The sequence below is a fragment of the Bos mutus genome, chromosome 7 (genome assembly GCF_027580195.1).
Source record: "Bos mutus isolate GX-2022 chromosome 7, NWIPB_WYAK_1.1, whole genome shotgun sequence".
Lineage (NCBI taxonomy): Eukaryota > Metazoa > Chordata > Mammalia > Artiodactyla > Bovidae > Bos > Bos mutus.
This window is the reverse complement of record NC_091623.1, coordinates 65,702,469-65,725,365: the sequence shown is the minus strand read 5'-3', so window position 1 is coordinate 65,725,365 and position 22,897 is coordinate 65,702,469. Positions and strand designations below refer to the sequence as shown.

Genomic DNA, 22,897 nt, shown 5'->3' with positions numbered 1-22,897 from the left:
AAGTTAACACATGCATTGCACATACTTCCAGGAGAGTTCAGTGATGAAAAAATGACCTCAGAGGGGTGTTTAAAAGTGGGGCTCATATATTTCCTTAATAGAAGAAAAAAAATTTTGTAGAGAAATGACAGGACAAAGGAAAGGGTTTTCAGCTTCTAAAGGGAGCAAACTGTTGAAAGGTAAGTATTAATGTTAGGAGGAAACTAATGCTGCCAAGCAGGGCCCTGTGGGACTCCTGGGCGCAGCAGCCTTTTTGTCCCCCATTTCTAAACCTCCATGACCCTCTCTCAGTTCCAAATGGCAGTACAGTTGCTAATCAAAGGAGGAACAGCAATAAAACCAAAAGATTATAGAACCAGAGAGGCTCATCAAAATTAGGAAACTGGACCACCTAAGACCCTGCACACACTCTAATATTGTCAGCAACACCACCCTTACGAAACTTTGCAGAGAGTCTTACTGCCATACTCCTATCTGTTATAACCTTTCTCTGCTCACCAGGGAGGGGGGCAGAGTTCTTGAGGCCCTAGCCTACTGTGTTTCCCCTTGACTGGCAAAGTAATAAGGCCACTCTTTCCTTCTCCTCCATAATGGTCTCCCTATTTCAGTTCAACACTGGTGCAGAGAGAACCAAGATTTGGGCAACACTGATGGAAGATACAGGCCAGTTGGTAAGGAATGTTATGTAGGTTCCTCTGGTGCCATCCCAAGGCTGACTGGAGTCTAGAGTTATGTCCCACGTCCAATGACTAAGAATTGTTCTGCCCTTTGTGGTATAGACCAGGAGCCATGTGTCTGTTTCTTCTCAATTGCCTTCAGCTCAAAATAATCCACATGCCAGAGTGGCATATTTTAGGGTGGTACACTCTGAACCCTTTCAGAAATCCTCTTCTGTGACTATAGCTGTAAGGACAACATCAGGAATGACTCATACCATCTTTATTACTGCATGGAAGTAATCATTCACCACTAGAAGAGAAGTGACGCTAACACACAAAGAGAAAAAAACAGAGAGGTGGAGAAAGCACTTTGATTTTCTTTTAGTAAATATTTACTTATTATGCTGTTGGCTGGTTGTGAAAATGAGCAAGGACCCCCAAGGTCCATGTCCTCCATCTGCCTTTTGTCTGTGGACAAACTTTAACCAATGAGTAAGTTTAATCGGAGAAGTGAGAAAATGAAGAGACAAAGGGAAACAGTTCAGGAGGATTCAATTATAATAGTTTAGTTATTAAGCATGGGCTTCCCGGGTAGCTCAGCTAAAGAATCATCCTACAATGCAGGAGTTTCTGGTTCCATTCTTGAGTTGAGAAGTTCCCCTGGACAAGGGATGGGCCACTCACTCCAGTATTTTTGGGTTTCCCTGGTGGCTCAGATGGTAAAGAATATGCTTGCAATGCAGGAGACCTGGGTTTGATCCCTAGACTGGGAAGATCCCCTGGAGGAGGGCCTGGCAACTCACTCCAGTATTCTTGCCTGGAGAATCTCCATGGACAGAGGAGCCTGGTGAGGTACATTCCACGGGGTCACAAAGAGCTGGACACGACTGAGCAACTAAGCATAGCACAGCACAGTCATTAAGCATAGTTAATGATCTTTAGTTCCTTCTCAAGAGCTACAAATATTCTGAGCCATATCCTGTGAGCTGTTTTGTGGATACTAAAACCCTCACCAAGTGGAAGATATTAACTACATGATGACCAGACTAGCCATGACATTAGCTGCCACAATTCCAGGAACTGGCCTCAAGGACATGGGAAAAAAATGACTTTGGAACTAAAGATTAATTGTACTTAAAACAATCAACATGACAGGGGTCAGACCATTGATGACTAATTTTAAGACGAGTGTTAGGGACTTCCCTGGTGGTCCAGTAAAGACTCCACACTCCTAATGCAGAGGGCATGGGTTGGATCCCTGGTGGGGGATCTAAAATCCAATATGCAGCATGGCATGGCCAAAAGAAAAGATGACCATCAGAGTTGACCATGTTGTTTCTGCAATAGACCCCTCCCTCTGTCTATAAAAGCTCTTGCCTGCTGTTTGTCAGTGGTGAGGAGTCTGCCTTTGGACAGGAGTCTACCCTCCCTGCCAGTTGCTGGATTCCAAAATAAAGAAAACTTTCCTTTCCACCAACCTTGCCTCTTTATTGCCTTTTGAAAAGCAAGCAGCCAGACTCCACTTCTGATTACAGGGGTAGGTGACTGATAATAAGCCCCTGGATTCATCATTAGAGTTTATATTAGATGTTCTATAGAATTAGCTTAAGCTATTTCATGCCACTTTGAGTTGACAGTCTATTGCTTGAAACCAAAACTGCCCCCCCCAAATATAATACGCAGTTAACATTTTTGCAAAATCAGAACCATTTTTTGAAGTCATGGAATAGATGACTCCCCTCTCCAATCATGGTTTTAAAGTCTTTTTGTGTGTGAAATAGAACAGCCTTATTGCTGACTGTAGAAAGTTTTAGTGCTCTGGATAGAAGATCCGATCAGTCATAATAACATTCCCTTGAGCCAAAACCTAATCCAGAGCTAATCTAATCCTAATCTAACTCTTTTCAAATCCATAAAGGCTGAAAAAGGTGAGCAAGCTGCTGCAGAAAAAAAGTTTGAAGCTAGCAGAGGTTAGTTCATGGGGTTTAAACTTAGAAGCTGTCTCCATAACATCAAAGTGCAAGGTGAAGCAACAAGCGCAAGTGTATTAACAGAAGCTGCAGTAAGTTAAACAGAAGATCTAGCTAAGATGACTACACTTGGCTACACTACACAACAGATTTTCACTGCAGAAGATGCCATCTAGGACTCATAGCTAGAGAGGGGAAGTCAATGCCTGATTTCAAAGTTTCAAAGGATAGGCTGACTGCTGTCAGGGGCTAATACACTTGTGACCTAAGTGGAAGCCAGGGCTCATTGACCATCCTGAAAACCCTAGGGCCTTTAAGAATAGGAAAATATTTGTAATACATAAAAGACAAAAAAGGTAATTTCTTTAATATAATTAGTTTTACAAATCACTAATGAAATCAAGCATGATCATATGGGGACTGCCTAGACACAAAAGCCTTTCCTTGTTCCTCTTTTTCTCATTTGTAGGAAAAAAGATCTGAACTGACTATGGCTCAGATCACGAATTCCTTACTGCAAAATTCAGACTTAAAGAAAGTAGAGAATACCACTAGGCTGTTCAGATATGACCTAAATCAAATCCCTTACGATTATACATTGGAAGTTACAAATAGATTCAAGGGATTAGATCTGATAGACAGAGAGATTTGTAACATTGTATAGGAGGTGGTGAGCAAAACCACCCCCAAGAAAAATGCACGAAGGCAAAGTGGTTGTCTGAGGAGGCCTTACAATAGCTGAGGGGAGAACAGAAGTGAAAGGCAAAGGAGAAAAAGAAAGACATACTCATCCGAAAGCAAAGTTCCAAAGAATAGCAAGGAAAGAACAGAAAGCCTTCCTAAGGGAACAGTAACAAAGAAATAGAAGAAAACAATAGAATGAGAAAGACTAGAGATCTCTTCAAGAAAATGAGAGATACCAAGGGAACACTTACTGCAAAGATAGGCTCTATAAAGGACAGAAATGGTATGGACCTAACAGAAGCAGAAGACACTAAGAAGAGGTGGCAAGAATACCGAGAAGAACTATACAGAAAAGATTTTGATGACCCAGATAACCACCTAGAGCCAGACATCCTGGAATGCGAAGTCAAGTGGGCCTCAGGAAGCATCACTATGAACAAACCTAGTGGAGGTGATGGAATTCCAGCTGAGTTACTTCAAATTCTAAGATGATGCTGTGGAAGTGCTGCACTCAATATCCCAGCAAATTTGGAAAACTCAGCAGTGGCCACAGGACTGGAAAAGGTCAGTTTTCATTCCAATCCCAAAGAAAGGCAATGCCAAAGAATGCTCAAACTACCACACAATTGCACTCATTTCACATGCTAGCAAGGTCATGCTCAAAATCCTTCAAGCTAGGTTTCAATGGAAGCTTCAGTGGCAGCTGTGCAGCGCTGGAGCTGCCGTGAGGAGATACCCCACGTCCAAGGTCAAAGGAGAAGCCCCAGCAAGATGATAGGAGGGGCAAATTCACGTTTAGAATCAGACTCCATTCCCACCAGAAATGCTTGGAGGGCTCAAACAAATCTTGTGTACACCAGGACCTAGAGACCCCACAGAGACTGAGACAGAACTGTATTTGAGTGTCTCCTGTGGAGGTACGGGTCAGCAGTGGACTGCCACAGGGCCAGGGGCTCTGGGTGCAGCAGACTTGAGTATGGCATAAGCCCTTTTTGAGGAGGTCGCCATTAACCCCACCACAGAACTGCCAGAACTTACACAGGACTGGGAAATAGACTCTTGGAGGGCACAACAGAACCTCGTGTGCACCAGGACCCAGGAGAAAGGAGCAGCGGCCCCACAAGAGACTGACCCAGACTTGCCTGTGAGTGTCCAGCAGTCTCCAGTGGAGGTGTGGGTCAGTGGTGGCCCGCGGCAGGGCTGGGGGCACTGAATGTAGCAGTACATGCATGGGACCTTTTGAAGGAGGTAGCCATTATCTTCATTACCTCCACCATAGTTTGGCTCCAAGTAAATAACAGGGAGGAAACACAGCCCCACCCACTGACAGAAAATTGGATTAAAGATTTTCTGAGCATGGCCCCCATCAGAGCAAGACCCAGTTTCCCCCTCAGTCAGTCTCTCCCACCAGGAAGCTTCCTGTAAGCCTCTTATCCTTCTTCATCAGAGGGCAGACAGACTGAAAACCACAATCACAGAAAACTAATCAAATTTATCACATGGACCACAGGCTTGTCTGACTCAATGAAACTACGAGCCATGCCGTGTAGGGTCACCCAAGACAGACGGGTCATGGTGGAGAGTTCTGACAAAATGTGGTCCACTGAAGAAGGGAATGGCAAACCACTTCAGTATTCTTGCCTTGAGAACTCCATGAACTGCATGAAAAGGCAAAAAGATATGGCACTGAAAGATGAACACCCTAGGTTGGCAGGTGCCCAATATGCTACTGGAGATCAGTGGAGAAACAACTCCAGAAAGGATGAAAAGACGGAGCCAAAGCAAAAACAACACCCAGTTGTGGATGTGACTGGTGATCGAAACAAAGTCAGATGCTGTAAAGAGCAATATTGCATAGGAACCTGGAATGTCAGGTCCACGAATCAAGGCAAATTGGAAGTGGTCAAACAGGAGATGGCAAGAGTGAATGTCAACATTTTAGGAATCAGTGAACTAAAATGGACTGGAATGGGTGAATTTAACTCAGATGACCATTATATCTACTACTGTGGGCAAGAATCCATTAGAAGAAATGGAGTAGCCATAATAGTCAGCAAAATAGTCTAAAACCCAGTACTTGGATGCAATCTCAAAAATGACAGAATGATCTCTGTTCATTTCCAAGGCAAACCATTCAATATCACAGTAATCCAAGTCTATGCCCTGACCAGTAACACTGAAGAAGCTAAAGTTGAACGGTTCTATGAAGCTTCTTCACAGAAGAAGGTTCTATGACCTTCTGGAACTAACACCCTAAAAAGATGTCCTTTTCGTTATAGGGGACTGGAATGCAAAAGTAGGAAGTCAAGAAACACCTGGAATAACAGGCAAATTTGGCCCTGGAGTACAGAATGAAGCAAAGATTAGCAAAGGCTAATCAAGTTTTGCCAAGAGAATGCACTGATCATAGCTCATCTCACACACTAGTAAAGTAATGCTCAAAATTCTCCAAGCCAGGCTTCAACAGTACATGAACTATGAACTTCTAGGTGTTCAAGCTGGATTTAGAAAAGGTAGAAGGAAATGGCAACCTACTCCAGTATTCTTGCCTGGAGAATCCCAGGGATGGAGGAGCCTGGTGGGCTGCTGTCTATGGGGTCGCACAGAGTCGGACACGACTGAAGCGACTTAGCAGCAGCACAGGAACCAGAGATCAATTGCCAACATCCATTGGATCATCGAAAAAATGAGAGAGTTCCAGAAAAACATCTACTTCTGCTTTACTGACTATGCCAAAGCCTTTGTGTGGATCACAACAAAGTGTGGAAAATTCTGAAAGAGATGGGAATACCAGACCACCTGACCTGCCTCCTGAGAAATTTGTATGCAGGTCAAGAAGCAACCGTTAGAACTCTGCATGGAACGACAGATTGGTTCCAAATCAGGAAAGGAGTACTTAATAAACCTTTCTCTACTCCAAATGACAACGTTTCTATTTTTTGGCCTCACAGGGCATTGGGCACAGGAACTTGTGCTCAGCAATCCTAGGAGAAAAAAAAAAAAATGCAGCTATCTAATACAAAAACACGCAAAGGATATTAACAGGCAGTTGAAAGAAAAACAAATAGAATCATGTGCTTAACTTCACTCATAATTAAGTAAATGCACACCAAAACAAATTATGCTTTCAATGACCAGAAAAGCAAGCATAAATTATTCTGCTAATGCACAAGGCTGGCAAATAACAGGTGATGGACATGTAAATTGATACAACTTTTGGAAGGCAATTTTGCAACATCTATCAGTATTTATAATGCCTGTATACTGTGAAGTGTAAGTCTACAGCTAGGATTTCATCCAGTGAGCAAACTCTCAAAGATTACAAGGCATATGTTTCCATATGTTTACTGATTCATCACTGGTAATAACAAAAACCTGGGGACTTCCCTGGCGGTCCTGAGGTTAACACTCTGCGTTCAGCTCAGGGGACTCCAGTTCAATCACTGGTCAGGGAACTAAGATTCCTCATGCCACACCGCATGGCCAAAAGGAAAATAAAAACCCTGCCCATGACCTAAATACCCATCAATTAGTCTGCCTGGTTAAATAAATTATTATATACCCAATCAGTTCAACATTATTTAGCACTGCAAATTAAGAATTATATAATACGTGCTATTAAAAGAATGGAATCATGCATGCTATTAAATAAAGTGAACAAAAACAAAGAATACCATATGCATTATCCTCTATATGTATAAGGGGAAATATATTCAAACATTTTCCCAGGAAGCATACAAAAGAAACTGTTAATTAGGCAGTCAGTTAGGCAGAACTTTAGGGAGAGGAACTGGTAGAGACTTTTTCATTTTATGACTTTTGCTTAATTTAAACTTTTATTTTACCATATATATGAACCTATATTATATATTTATGCTATATTATATAGTGTATTTGATATTTATTTATACATTATATTATACATTACATGAATTTATCATTGATAAATTATATATTTTGTATATTAATACTAATTTATAATATAATAAATATTTTATATAACATATTATCCATATTGAGATACCTTTCAAAATCATGGCTGAGAAAGGATGGGTTCTAGATGGTATTTTAAAATTTATTTTATAGTAAAATACAATACCATAATCAGCTTGTTTTCGTTGAGCAAACATTTGAAGATATGGTAAAGAATCTTAAAAATAATACCATTCTTTGTACAAGCACTTGGGAAACAGTTTGCCACATATGATTTGTCACCATCTATTGGAGATGAAGGACACACCCTTTGAATGAGCAATAGTCTCCTAAATACAGACTCTACAGAAATATATACACATATTCACCAAAACACATGGACTAAGATGTTCACTAGAAAAATGTGCCCAATAGCAAACACAGAAACTGACCTAGAAACCACCAAAATATTCATTACCAGTGGAATGGCTACATCAGTTGTGATACAGTCACTTAAGGCAAAGCTATAATGCTGTGAAAATAAATGCACCACAACCCATCAGCATGGATCAACTGTACAAACAAAGGATGAAAGGGAGCGAGATACAAAAGAAACACGTAGTATGAGTCCATTTATACTATGCTTAGGGTGTATACACAGATAGGAAAACCAAGGCAGTGACTATCACAAACTATCTGGGAGTGGGACAAAAGGGTTGTAAGCTGGAAGGGGCACGCTTGGGGGCTTCTGGAGACCTGACAGTGTTATGTGACCTAGACTGTGATTTGTACAGATATTTGCTTTGTAATCTTTATCAAAACTTACACATATGTTTAAATGCTTCCTTGTATCTATGTTGCTGCTACTGCTAAGTCGCTTCAGTCGTGTCCGACTCTGTTCGACCCCATTGACGGCAGCCCACGAGGCACCCCCGTCCCTGGGATTCTCCAAGCAAGAACACTGGAGTGGGTTGCCATTTCCTTCTCCAATGCATGAAAGTGAAAAGTGAAAGTGAAGTTGCTCAGTTGTGTCCGACTTCGCAACCCCATGGACTGCAGCCTACCAGGCTCCTCCATCTATGGGATTTTCCAGGCAAGAGTACTGGAGTGGGGTGCCATCGCCTTCTCCGGTATCTATGTTACATGTCATAATAAAACCTACAAAAATTAAACAAAGCACCTGATACCATTCTGCGTCTAAATCATAGTTTACACAAACCAATATTCTATCTATGATACCAAAGGGTATTTTATGCTAGTTTCCAAGGAGTCATCTTTTGGGCTTGCAGGATGAAGTCTAAGATTTGGGCATTTATAACTCCAAAATAAAGTACAGAGAAACAGGATATCAAACTGTGTCCAAACCGTCATAGTAAAAATCAGCCCCAGTACCGAGTATATTTAAAATAGACGAGAAGATGGAACTTCAGACTATTCTTCATTGTTAGATCTTTAATAGTTATTCCTATCTATACAGACCATTACTTTTCAAGAAGATAGTATTTCTTGAAGAATTTACTACACAAATGTCAAGTCCTCTTAAATTAATATTATTAATATATTAATATATTCTTCCTATTGTCATTGTTCATATCTACCTACCCTGCAAAAAAGGAATCTGACAGCTGAACAAAAGAAGTATATGAGGCATGTCTAGAGGCTTAAAGTCATCTAACTAAAAGAAAATCTCTTGTCTACTTAAGCTCCACATCCAAACACCTCTTGGTGGTGATGGGTGATGGTGAAGTAAGAGGAAGATAAGCTTTGAATTGCTATGCTACACACACACACACACACACACAGTCTCACATACACCACCATTTTGTATGGGGAACCTGCCACAAAATGTTAGTGGTGTATTTCATTTTCACTTAATATTTGTTGGTACATTTTTTAGTTCCATGTTCAACATAATTACTACTCTAATGGGATGTTTTACAAGCATGCAAAATGCAGATTTCTACCCAATGGCAGGACTCATCATCACAGGGAGTTTCAGCTCCATGGGTTTTTAGCTGACTACATCGATTGCCCAGTAAATGGTGACATTTTCTAACCTGCTGTACAGAGGCAAGTGTCTAAATTTTGGCCAATAAGATGCAAGCATGTGAGTATGTGTGTGTTAGAGTGTGTGTGTGTGTGTTTAAGGAAGTTGCTTGTTTTCCACTTTCTTGTTCCCTCTTCACACTAAATAGAAAACAGCAAGAGAAGAAGTAACTGCCTCTGACCCAGAGATGACAGTTCCTGATGAGAATGGCAAAACTACCTGATCATCTTGAGACACGTTTCTGGAGTGTTGTCTGAGTAAAAGCCAAATGTTTATCTTATTTCTGCACTGTAATTTGAAGATACTGGATTTTAAATATAAAAGTAGATTTTAAATATAAAAGCCAAAATAAATTATTTGTAGTGGTGCAGGGTAAAGCATTTGCCTACAGTGTAGGAGACAAAGATTCAATCCCTGGGTCGGGAAGATCCCCTGGAGAAGGGCATGGCAACCCACTCCCATATTCTTGCTGGGAGAATTCCACGGACAGAGGAGCCTGGTGGGCTACAGTCCATGGCGTTGCGAGAGTCGGACATAACTGAGCCTGCACAGACTAAATGAATATGAGTTTCACTTTAGACACACCTGGCAATGCTAATTGGTAAGAATAACAAAAAATAGGCAGTATAAATTAAATCACGGCCTTATATCAAACAAAAGTAAATGTGATAAGGAGAGCAAACATAAAACTTTAACCTGAAACATATATACATATTAATTTTATGTACATGGTCTGGTAATGGCAAGTTTCTCTCTAAGAATTATAAAAAAGGTAAAAATCACAGAGGGAAAAATTGAGATACTTCACTCCAGCCGGTTTTAAAAATAATTGCACGTCAACACTAGGTTGAACAAAACTGCAATGCCACTGATAAACTGAAGAGAACCAATTTAGTTTAAGGAATGTGTCTGTGATATTTAAAAACGCCTAAAATCGGTAAGTAAAAGACATTGGGAAAATGGCAAGGAGCGTTGTATTAATACTGATTCTTGTTTGCAAGCCATGGGAACCAACACTGGTTAACTTAAAAGAGTTAATTACTGGGAGGACATAGGAAAGCTGAAAGGAAAGAGAATTGGATGCAGAAAGGACAAGTAGTTCCAGAGGAACTACAATACAGTCTTCTCTGAGGGACATCACTGGAATAAAAGCACAGCTCCCTGGAGATATTTTGAGGTGGAAGATGATGGTTTCCTGGTGACTGCTTTCAGGAGATAACACCTGAAAGAAATGAGGTGAGATTGGGCAGAGGGAGAAGCCAACTCAAGCTGCGGATGCAGCTGGAGCCTCAGCCAACCCCACAGGGTGCTCCCGAGAGTAGCCCCAAGTAGAGGCAAGGGCCTTTGTTTGGTGCTTTTCTCCAGTCCAGCCTTGGGCTGTCCACAGATAAGGCACTTGTCTATAGTTAAGGAGGCAGTGAAGTATGAGCAGCTAATAGACACAGCAGAGGACTTATTTTCTGACTTTGCACCACACCACACAAAATTCAAAACTCTTAGAAAAAACAGACAGGCACACTTGGTCATGTGCTCAGAGTTTGACTGGAGTGGTCCAGGTTCTCTAATATTCTGTCCTTCTAAAACTGCACAGAGAGGCCATACACCCCCCACCAAAAAAAAAAAAAAACCCATTTGTATGCTCTTACCAGAACAAGGCAGAGTGGAAGCCAGACTCCCAGGATACAGCCACTGTGTATTATAGGTATCAATGGACAATTCAGGAATAATGATATGTAAATCACTGGTAGGTTTTAAAAAGTTCACTCTCACTAGCAACTGATGATCTGAAAATTAAGCCTTGCAAATGAGAGTGACAGGGCTTTCCAGGTGGCTTTATTGGTAAAGAACCTGCCCGCCAATGCAGGAGACATGAGAGATGCAGGTTCGATTCCTGGCTTGGGAAGATCCACTGGAGGAAGGCATGGCAACCTACTCCAATATTCTTGCCTGGAGAATTCCACAGACAGAGGAGCCTGGCAGGCTACAGTCCATGGGATCACAGAGTTGGACACAACTGAAGCAACTTAGCACAGTGAGAGTGCCAAAGATTAAGAAGGATCTTTCTCAGAATTTCCAAGTGTGGTGGGAGACAGGCACTCAAATACAACGCTGCTGCTGCTGCTGCTAAGTCGCTTCAGTCGTGTCCGACTCTGTGCGACCCCATAGACGTCAGCCACCAGGCTCCCCCGTCCCTGGGATTCTCCAGGCAAGAACACTGGAGTGGGTTGCCATTTCCTTCTCCAATGCATGAAAGTGAAAAGTGAAAGTGAAGTTGCTCAGTCGTGTTCGACTCCTAGCGACCCCGTGGACTGCAGCCTACCAGGCTCTTCCGTCCATGGGATTTTCCAGGCAAGAGTACTGGAGTGGCTTGCCATTGCCTTCTCCGCAAATACAATGCTAACAAAAGAATAAAACTGTATAACCTTCCTGAAAATCAATTTTGCAATGTATGCCAAAAGTTTTAAAAATACACCTATTCTGCAGTTGCACTTCTAGGAATTTAGCCTAAGGAAATAACCAATTATAAAAAAAGTAAATGCGCAAAAAGATATTTAATGCAGCATTGTTTGCTATATTTATAAAGGAAGGAAGTAAACTAAACATTTAGAAGAGGTTATAGAGTCAGTAAATTATGGAAAATCCAAATGATGCAATATGATGAAGCCATTAGGAATCAATTGGTTGCGAGATAATCATATACACAGAGAGATGGTCATGTTACTGTAAGTTTTAAAAATTACAAAACAAAATACATAGTAAATCTTCTTGTAATATCAAAAACCAAAAGGTAAATGCTATTTTAGTGTGATGGCATTACACATACTATTTCCCAAATCTGTAACAGAAAAAAGACAGCTTACATGTCACTCAAAAATTATTTAAAAGCCTCTTAAAATCAAAACAAAAGCAAAATTTAAAAACTGAAGTAGGACCCATCTTCCAAAAAAGATACAATTGAAAAGTTCAGCCTTGGAACCATTTTTTAAATTTCAATAAAACATTATATGTTTCAAATATTTAATGTTTATATATATTAGGACTTACCATGTATCAGGCACTGTCCTAAAAACCTTCTAGATAGTCATCACATAATCCTCATAACTCTATGCGTTAGGTACCATTATTACCCATATTTTACAGATGAAGAAACTGAGGCACAGACATCCCACTAGCTACAGGACTAGTAACTAGTGAAGATGAGACTCAAATCCAGGTAGTCTGGCTATGGAGACCATTATTGTAATCACTTGGCTATTTTGTAAAGTATTTATTTGAGAAATATTAATATTTGTTAACAATCTTGTACTCTTTTGCAAATGTTCACTGCCTGCAGAATTCGAGGTAAATCACTGCAGACAAACAGCTTTTCAACAGAAAATCTGAGTGAAGGTGATATCCTTGATTAGTCTTATGACAAACACATGTGTAGGTGGACGTAAGGAAGGAGAAAAGACAGATTATGTTTATTTTAAATGTATTTATCAGGAATTTACTGTTTGGATAAGAAAAAACATAAAAGATTTCAATTCAAAAAAATCTTGGGCTCCCTTTTTTGAAAGATATAATTTACAAATACTAATTTAAATGTTATTGAGATGAAAAGCACAGATTTTGATTGATGTTTAATTCTATCACTGCCTTTAAAATCTTAATATATATTTGGACTTCCCTGGTGGTCCAGTGCATTAGGAATCTGCATGCCAGTGCAGGGGAAACAGGTTAGGTCCCTGCTTTGAGAAGGTAGCACATACCTTGAGGCAACTAAGCTTGTGTGCCATAACTACTGAATATACATCCTGCAATTACTGAAGCCCACGTGTCCAGAGCCAGTGCTCCGCAGCAAGACAGGCCACTGAAACCAGAGGCCAGTCACCGCAACGAAGTGAAGTCGCCTCTCACGGCAACTAGAGAAAGCCCGCACACAGCAATGAAAACACAGCACAGCCAAAAATAAACACAATTTTAAAAAAAATTCTGTATTTTTTAAAAAGAATATGATTGGACTTATGTAAGAAAAGAAAATTGTAACACAGCATACACAAGCTTCTCTAGAAAGTCTTTTTCCATAATAAACACTTTATTTCTCAAGAAAAATACCATTGATCTAATCTGTATGTTGATTGCTAGCTAGTAAAAAAGGGAAATCATAACCAGGCAAAATGTGAACACAGCTAACTAAAACTCACTGTAAAAAAAAAAGAAAAAAGATAAATAAAACGGTAACCTTAAAGGCTCTACATGGTTTTATACCTTACAACTTCTGTTGCTGTAAGATATGAGGAGTTGTAGGTCTAACATAATCTTTATCTCCTTCCAGGACATTTTAGCAGCTGTGAAATAAGAGGCTTGGAACAACATCCTAAGTCCCTTCTAGTCCTAAAATTCTAAGTACATTCAATATATAGTTCTAAAGACATTTATACATATCTTGGCCGGACTGACTTCCTGGTGAAAGGGGAAGATGAGAAAAATGTCTGAGTTACTCCTCCATCATGGCCCTTACAAGGAGTCCGTTCTCAAAGTTAGTCTCTAAATTGACAACCAGTATATCTGATAAATGTTTGTGAACAGCAAATTACAGAAGACCTCTCCTGACAACGTCTCTACGTGTTTCACATGCATACTTTGATTCTATCTCCCGGAGCCCTTGCTCCGTCTTTCATTACCCCCTCATCATGTTGGCTAACACGTCACTAAATTCAATGTATATTCACCTTTAACCGTTCTCCACGTCGTGGCCCATTTAACACAGCTGATCCTACTTTGAAAATCTGGTTTTCTTCTCATGTCTTAGGCCACTTCTCCTTTAAGTTAGTCATCAAATGTTGGACTCACACAAGTCTGGGCCTTGGGCCTTCTTTTAAACTCTATATGTATGCTGTTTTATACGGAAGGCACTAGGCCATGGGACTATTTAATAAACTAAAGTTAATAAAACAAAAAATTCAATTCTTTAGTTGCCCTAGGCATTTCAAGGGCTCAAAAACCACAAGTGGCTCATTGTATTGGGCAACACTGAAATAGAATATTTCCGACATTCTATTACACAGTGTTGCTCTATACCCTCTCCCTGAGTGACTGTCTTTATGCCCAAGTTGTCAGTTATTATCATCTATTTGCAGAAAAATCTTCACATTTATACTCTTGTAAAAACTTTTTTGAGCAAAAGACCAGTGTGGCCAAACACTGCCTTAATTTTCCACTTGGGTATCTCAAAGCCCAAAATGCCCCAGACCAGATTTCTCAAGTTCATCTCCAAACCTGGCTTTAGAATGTTCTTCCTAATGTCACTGCCATCTAATTCCAGGTGAACTAGTTTGAAAACTCAAGCTACCCTCTATTTTTCCTTATTCTTTCAATCCATTTCCAAGTCCTCTGCATTATTTCTTAAGTACCATACTTCTCAAAATTTTCCCCTTCCTCGTTTTTCTGCCACCCCCATAATCCATACTCCTATAGCTTGACTAGTGGAGAAATTTCTCTGAATTTAAATCTTGACTGAGAGACCTCAGGCAAATTTCTTAGACTCCTCCTTAACCAAGTTCTTCATCTGTAAAAATAGGGATAATACTATGATATTCTTCATAGTGTTGTTTTAAGGATTGAATAAGATTATAAGTGTAGAGCTTAGCATAGTGTATAGGACATAAATTCTCTAAATATTAGCTACTATGATTACTATCATCTCGTGCCTAGATTACTGAAATTGTATCCTGTCTTTCCATACTTACTCTTGCTCCTCTCGAATCTTCTGCCTGCAATGTAACTAGAGACTTTTAGTAAATATAAACCTGATCATTTGCCCCCTCAATCTCCCTGGAAACCCAGTTTATAGGTTTTATAGGTCTTTTGGAATAGACCTCTTTTATCACACTTGTTCCTTAATCCCTGTGCTTTAACCAAAGTGGTCATATTCTTTCCAAGAAGGCTTTTGCTCATGATATTTCCCTTTTCTGAAACCCCCATGACAGTTAAAATTTTATTCTAATCATCCTTCAGACTTCACTGAACAGTCACTCCTACCTAAGTTTGGTCCCTCTCTTTTGCATTCTCTTTATACCATATTCCTCTCTGTCCCAAAACCTCTCGGTTTGCAATCACACGTTTATATGAGTGGCTACTATTTATTATTACTATACATTTCTTTGTTTCCTTCAACAGACATGTTATATTGAACTTCTGATATTCCTCCAACTCAAGTCTGCTACATTCACCATCTTCTTCATCTCAGAAAACTGCAACACCATTTTTCTAGTTGCTCGGGCCAAAAGTCTTGAACTCTCTTCAATATTCCATATCCATCAGCATACTCTATTGCCTCCACACAGTCTGACCACTTTCCTTCCATTTCCACTGCTCCACACAGTGGCCAAAACCCACAATATAACTTTCTGGATTGCAGCAATATCTCCTAACATTTGCCTACTGCTCAGTCACTCTGTCGTGTCCAACTCTGCGACCCCTATGGACTGTAACCCACCAGGCTCCTCTGTCCATGGGATTCTCCAAGCAAGAATATTGGAGTGGGTTGCCATTTCCTCCTCCAGGGGATCTTCCTGACCCAGGGATCAAACTCAACTCTCTTACATCTCCTGCATTGGCAGGTAGGCTTTTTAACCACTAGTGCCACCCACATGTGATCATATTGAAGATACTGCGTTAAGGAGGTGATCAATGTTAAAATGCATCATAACGGTGGAGCTCTGATCAGATAGAAATGGTGCCCTATAGAAAAAGCAACACCAGAGTTCTCTTCCTCTTCCTATGTCTTCACTGAAGACATGGTGAAAAGGCAGCCCAAACTAACATACCATTCCACTCAAAGTAAAAGTCAAAGAGGTGCTATACAATCTGGTCTTCATGTCCCCAATCCCTAAATTCTGATTTAAATCTCCTTTGATTCTCCTTAACCCTTAAACAGCTTCAGCCACATCCACCTACATGCAATTCCATCAACATTTTGGGCAGGCTCTCACCTTCCGACCTTTGCTTCTCCTCTGCCTGGAACACTCTTTTCTCAAATGTTTGCATCATTCATTTCCACAGTCAAATGTCACCTTCTCACTGGGGCCATCCTATGAAAAATTTGGTACCTTCATCTTACACATGTTACCCCTACTTCAGTTCAGCTCACTCGCTCAGACTCTTTGTGACCCCGTGGACTGCAGCATGCCAGGCTTTCCTGTCCATCACCAACTCCCAGAGCTTGCTCAAACTCACATCCATTGAGTCAATGATGCCATCCAACCATTTCATCCTCTGTTGGTGGTCCCCTTCTCCTCCTGCCTTCAGTCTTTCCCAGCATCAGGGTCTTTTCCAGTGGGTCAGTTCTTCACATCAGGTGGCCAAAGTATTGGAGTTTCAGCTTCAGCATCATAGTAGTATCATAGTCAGCACATAGTAGGTGCTTACTATTTGCTTAAATCAATGAATGCTGAATTCCCATAGCCACCAAATTAGCTCTGTAGCTAAAAGATACCACAAACACCGGCTACTAAGGCAGCAATCCTGTCGTAGAAACTGTACTGCCACTTGACTGCTCTGGCCTCTTCTAGTTTTCTGGGCTTCCCTTGTGGCTCAGCTGGTAAAGAATCTGCCTGCAATGTGGGAGACCTGGGTTCGATCCCTGGGTTGTGAAGATCCCCTGGAGAAGGGAAAGGGAAAGGCTACCCACTCCAGTATTCTGGCCTGGAGAATTCCATGGACTGTACAGTCCATGGGGTCGCAAAGAGTTGGACACCACTGAGGGATTTTCAGCTTCACTTTCACATAGGTTGACACTAGTGGTAAAGAACCTGCCTGCCAATCCAAGACATGAGGCACGGGTTCGAGCCCTGGGTCAGGAAGATCCCCTGGAGAAGGACATGGCAATCTACTCCAATATTCTTGCCTGGAGAATCCCATGGACAGAAGAGCCTGATGTGTTATAGTCCACAGAGTTACAAAGAGTTGGACCTGCAGTTTTCTGCCAATATAACTAAAGCTCATGATGGACTTAAATTGTGGCTACATGATCCAAGAGTGGTTCCTTCCTCTCTTCCATCTTTACAATAAAGATAATAAACTAAGATGAAAAGTGAATGTCAAATAAAATCATGGATAGGACAATTTTTTGAAAATTGCCTGGTTGCAGCCTTCTTCACAGTATTTCCAAACAGTTTCACAAACTCTGCCTCTCTGATCATGCTTCCAGGATTCAGCAAAGGATGGTTTTCATCTCTATAAATAAAATTTTAAATGACATAAACAACAATACAAAAAGACACGAGGGAAGAAGTCATTCATGGTTATCTGTTTTTATGTAGGGCTGTGGGTAGAATTTGTTAAAAATGGATTCTCTCTACTGCTAAGAAAGTTACAAAGTTCCCCTGCTTTTGACAGAATAAAAAATAGGCCTGGACAGGAGAGAGGTACCTTACTATTTTACTTGAAATAGAATTCTTCATAACCTAAACCACGTGGAAACTTACAGGCGAGTGCTCCACTGTTAGTTTTTGCTCTCAGTATATTCATTAAAGAAAAAAAAAATTCAAGTTAAAAATCGTCTTGAAACAATAAGTTATCACAACTAGGCTCCGTTCTCGTCTTCAAACATCACAGCTTTTAAAAAATGAAGGTGTTACTGTAAGAGTGAACACACCCACTGCATCACTACAGGAATTAGTAACAGATTATGCAAATTAACGCTGCCTGGGGGTAAACGCCTCAAAGACCGTACAGAGGAAATCCTTCCTCCCCATAGGCTCAGGCCTGGAGTGAGTGAAGGGAGTAGCGGCGAGCCAGATCTCCGCGCAGGCCTCGCCCGGGACACATATTGCCTAAAACTCCGGAAGCACCTGCGGGATGGACGAGAAAACCGGCCGCATCACCCGCAGGCGCGCTGGGCGGTCAGCGGCTCCAGCATCGCCTCGGGTACCAAGCGCCGCAGGGAAATCAGCCCAGTAGCCCTGCAGCATCTCGCGAGATCTCGCCTTCGGAGCCCCGTACTGCGAGCTCAGAACCAAAAAAAAAAAAAAAAGGCGAGCGGGCAACAGCCCCCGGAGCCGCCGCCGTGGTGGCAGCTGGCGCCTGAGCATCAGCGATCGGCGTGCGCCGAGGCAGGGCCCGCGCGCCCCTTCTCCAGGCGGCTCGGGCTGGGCGCCGTCCGCAGCTGGTCCGCCGTGGCCTGGGTGCCGGCCCACTGACGCGCGGCCCCAGGGGCGGGGAGAAAGGGAGGAGGCCGGGGGCCAGCTCCTCTCCACCGCAGAGTGGGGCGGGGGAAGGAGGTGGAGGGGTGGGAGGAGGGCGACGGAAGAGGAGGTAGCCGCGCAGAGATCTTCCCGGCGACGACGGCGGGCGGCCGCTCCCCGATCGCGCTGCTCGTGCTGCTGGAGGCCCGGCTCGGACTGGCCGGACGCGATTCCTGCGTGGAGCCGCGCAGAAGCCGGGACCCGCCGGGAACCGAGGGAGCCTCTGCCGCGCGCCTCTGCCGGTCCGCGGGTGGGCGGGCTGAGGGGCGGAGGAGCCGGGGGCCCCGCCTCCCGCGTGCTGCAGCCGGAGCCGCCACCGCCGCGGCCCCGCCGAGGCTTTAAACAGCGGGGCCCGCCCCGCGCCCGCCACACTCGCGCGCAGACTCGGCCGCCGGAGGCATTCGTGCCGGCTCGGGCTAGCGGCGGCGAGCGCGCGGCTGGGAGTGCGACTCCCCCACCTGGCGTTGCGGCCGCTACCACCGCCGGCCGGGGGCGCGGAGGGCGTGCAGCCCGCGAAGTCCGCCAGGTTCTCCGGGTCCGCCGGGGGTCGGGCGGCGATGGAGCCGGGGCCCACGGCGCCCTCCTCCGGCGCCCCGAGGCTGGCCGGGGTTGGGGAGACGCCTCCAGTCGCCCCGCTGGCCGCCGCCGGGATGGACCTGCCCGGCACAGCCGTGCCCTCAGTGCCGGAGGATGCTGCGGCTGTGAGCCGTGGCGGCGGTGGGGTCCGCGGGGAGGGCGCCGCGGCGGCCGGCGACGGACTGGGCAGACCCCTGGGGCCCACCCCGAGTCAGAGCCGCTTCCAGGTGGATCTGGTTTCCGAGAATGCCGGGCGGGCGGCGGCGGCGGCGGCTAGCGCTGGGGCGGGAGGCAAGGAGACCCCCGCGGATGGGAAAGCCAGCGTCGAAAGCGGGCAGGCTAAGGCCAGCGAGGAAGCCAAGGGCCGCTTCCGCGTGAACTTCGTGGACCCGGCTGCCTCTTCGTCGGCGGACGAGAGCGTGTCGGATGCGGCAGGGATCGGAGGCGACGGGCCCAACGTGAGCTTCCAGAACGGCGGGGACACGGTGCTGAGCGAGGGGAGCAGCCTGCACTCGGGCGGCGGCGGCGGCGGCAGTGGGCACCACCAGCACTACTACTATGACACCCACACCAACACCTACTACCTGCGCACCTTCGGCCACAACACTATGGACGCCGTGCCCAGGATCGACCACTATCGGCACACGGCAGCGCAGCTAGGCGAGAAGCTGCTCCGGCCCAGCCTGGCGGAACTACACGATGAGTTGGAAAAGGTGAGCTCTCCTGGCCCTCTCCCTGCAGCCCTCCCCTCCTCCCCAGCCTCTGGTTCGCGCTGACCGCGGGACACAGCCGCCGGCTCTCCACGGGTAAGGCGACGGGAATGGACGTGCACGACTCGCTGGCATCTCTGGATTCAGCTGTCAAGGGTGGAATTGCATAGGAATGTAACTTAATATCTTGAAAGTTTGCAGCGGGTTAGGCTAGTTACGTGATACAGGAGAGGCTGCTTTTAACAATCTCCCCATCCAGTTGTGTATCTAGTTATGCTTTTTTTTTCTCCTTACCCACGCTTAACAATTACCATCCCTCTGAATGACAGTTGTGCTTTTAGGTCCGGACAAGGGAATGTGAGGGAGGTTTAGTTGAGGACATTTCTCAGGAGAGAGTGGAGAGAACCTGCCATCCGTGTCTTTTTTTAAAGGTTGTATTGTATGCCTTCTGTATACCCATTAGAGCTCCCAAGAGTGGGAACGTTAGTGTTTGAAGGGAAAGCCTTAGCAGCGTGTGTTTGTGGTCTATGAATTATTAAAGCTCTGTTCCTGCAATCTTGAATGTGCAAAGATCATAGAAATCTTAAATCTTGGGACAAGCTGTTCTTGATAATAGCATAAATCCACCTTTTATAATGCAAAGCTTTTGGAAGAGGGTCACATCAAAAAGGGGGTGGAGTGGGCAGAGTATAAAAGAGGGAGAGGGAGAGAAAAACAGGAGACTTGGGGAGGATGTCTATCTAGAAAAGACCTTTTGGGGTCTTGCGTAAGTAGTTACACTTCGTGAACGGAAAGCCATCCCTATAAACTATTGATTTTTGTAATTCTATTTTTTATGACCCCATAAGACTTTTTATTTCTTCAGGGTACAAAATCGTTCTTTTGAGATAACATTGATGCTTTTGAGATTTGATTAATAATTAACTTTTTTTATAACTTGGATTACTTGAGGTCTGCCTTTACAAGTGTATAATGACTACATTGATGGAATTTGTGAATGCTGAGTTAGTAGTACCATGTAGATTGATGTGATCATAGTGTCAAAAAGTTGAAATAGAAATACAGAAAGTGTGTAATTTCTTTTGGATATGATTATTTGATGTCATACAGTCATTTTATACACACCTGTCCCAGTGTTTGAAAATGTGACATATTCATTGAGATAATTACTGAGGTCCCAACCCTTATAGTGTATCGATTGTTTAAAAGCCTGGCATCATTTAACTTTGGGTAATACTATTCCTTTCATTCCGTTATGGTATTTTGTCATTTCAGAAGAAAACATTTTTTAAAAAAATTTTATTCATATTTCTGTTGTTTCTCTTAAATCTATTCTTTTTTTTCAAAATTCCTTATATAGTCCTTATAAAGTAGATTATGTAGCTGGTTTATGTAGCTGGTAATTCCCCTTTTGTTAGAGCATTTTTATTATTGAAAATACTATATAGATATTTTCAGATTTATTTCATCAAAGCCCTTAGTTGAGTAGTAAAACAGTCTATATTTATGCATAAGTCTTAAAGGCTTTTTTTATGGAAGGATATTATTATATACCTTGATCTTGTATGCTTCCTGGGAAAGTTTTTGTTATTTTAAATTAAATTCTCTAAATAGGAAATCACTTCTAGTTGTCCCAGAATTTCAGGGTTTTGTTTGGTGTTTCTGGTCGGCTTACAATGTGTGAGCAAGAACACCTGCGTTGTTTAGAGGTGCAGTAGTTGAAGAAGTCACCTAGGCTATCAACCTCAGCTTCCTCATCTTTCAGAGTTATTTTGAAGATTAGAGAAAAAAATGTACACAAAGGCCCTTGTTCAGTACCAGCAAAATAATGGCTAGTGCAGTCACTATTTCAGTCTTATATTGGCCCTTCATAAAGTAAATAGTTAGGAACTTCCCTGGTGGTCTGGTGATTAGGACTCTGGACTTCCAATGCAGGGGGCAGGACTTCAATCCCTGGTCACGGACCTAAGATCTCATATGTTGTGTGCTGCAGCCAAAAAAAAAAAAAAAAAAATTTAAAGTACATAGTTAAGCTTTAGGATTTCACTTTTAAGATTCGTTTAATCTCTACAATTTTCAATGAATTGTGGTAACTAAGATGTTACGTTCAGAGTTTCATTTGTGCAGCATGTGGTATAATAAGTTCTTTGTAGTTTTTTACCTTTTACTATTCAGGTCCTTTATGGGCAGTGAAAAGGTTTATTAGGTTAAGTAAGTACAGAACCTCATCTTGAAGATAGTTTTGTTTAGAAATTAGCAAACAGATTAAAGAGACGTGTCGTGTTAAGGAGTACCAATCTGGCCATAGATAAACCGCTATTGAAGGAGGGCAGGGTGAGGCTGATAGTACAGGTTGGCAAGATTCCCAAATGTTGTTCTTCACTTTTTAGATTGACTTTTACTCATTAAAATCTTTTCTACTGCTTGTAGCCTTAGATGAAATCACAGTGCTCAGAATTCTATAGCATTTAATCCTAGCTCTTGATTGACTGGAGTCTGGTCAGGTCACTGGGTTCTTCATTATCTACCATGGATCTAAGTCTGTGCTGGGAACTATGGAAGAATAAAAAGTAAAAGAAAAGCACTCCAGGAACTTGTTGGTGGAGAGGACTACACTGTCTTCCGTTACTTGAGTTCCTTTCTTTGCCTAGCGCTGTAACCTTTTAAAGCATTTTGCCTAAAAATCCAGCTGAGGAGGAATAGTTAAATAATCAAGGTGCGTCTTGCTGTATTACACAGCCATTCTAGGGCCAGGACTCATGAGTCCCCCATTTAGCAAATATTTATTAGGGAGAAGAGTTTCTTAGGTGTAGATCACATGACTGTGGCACTAGGGAACGATGCAGTGATTAGCAAAATAGAGACTGACTAAATGGCACCCCACTCCAGTACTCTTGCCTGGAACATCCCAAGGATGGAGGACCCCAGTAGGCTATAGTCCATGGGGTCACAAAGAGTCGGACACGACTGAGCAACTTCACTTCACTTCACTTCTGTCATACTCGAGTAGGCATACATTAACCAAACAAATAATGTAATTAAATCCCACCCCTGCCGGTGCTGTGAAAGAGGAGTATAAAATGTTGATGAAGATATAATAGGTCCTAAT

The 22,897-nt window shown here is 42.9% G+C and overlaps 1 protein-coding gene across 1 annotated transcript in view; it reads left to right on the top strand.

The window, feature by feature from the left end:
- Positions 1 to 18,917: 18,917 nt before the first annotated feature.
- The window catches only part of SLC12A2 (solute carrier family 12 member 2), a 93,830-nt gene continuing 89,850 nt past the window's right edge, over positions 18,918 to 22,897 (top strand). Inside the window, exon 1 of the mRNA XM_005888414.3 lies at positions 18,918 to 19,791. Within this exon, the coding sequence (XP_005888476.3) occupies positions 19,060 to 19,791 (732 nt within the window). The 5' untranslated portion in view covers positions 18,918 to 19,059. The remainder of the gene's footprint in view (positions 19,792 to 22,897) is intronic.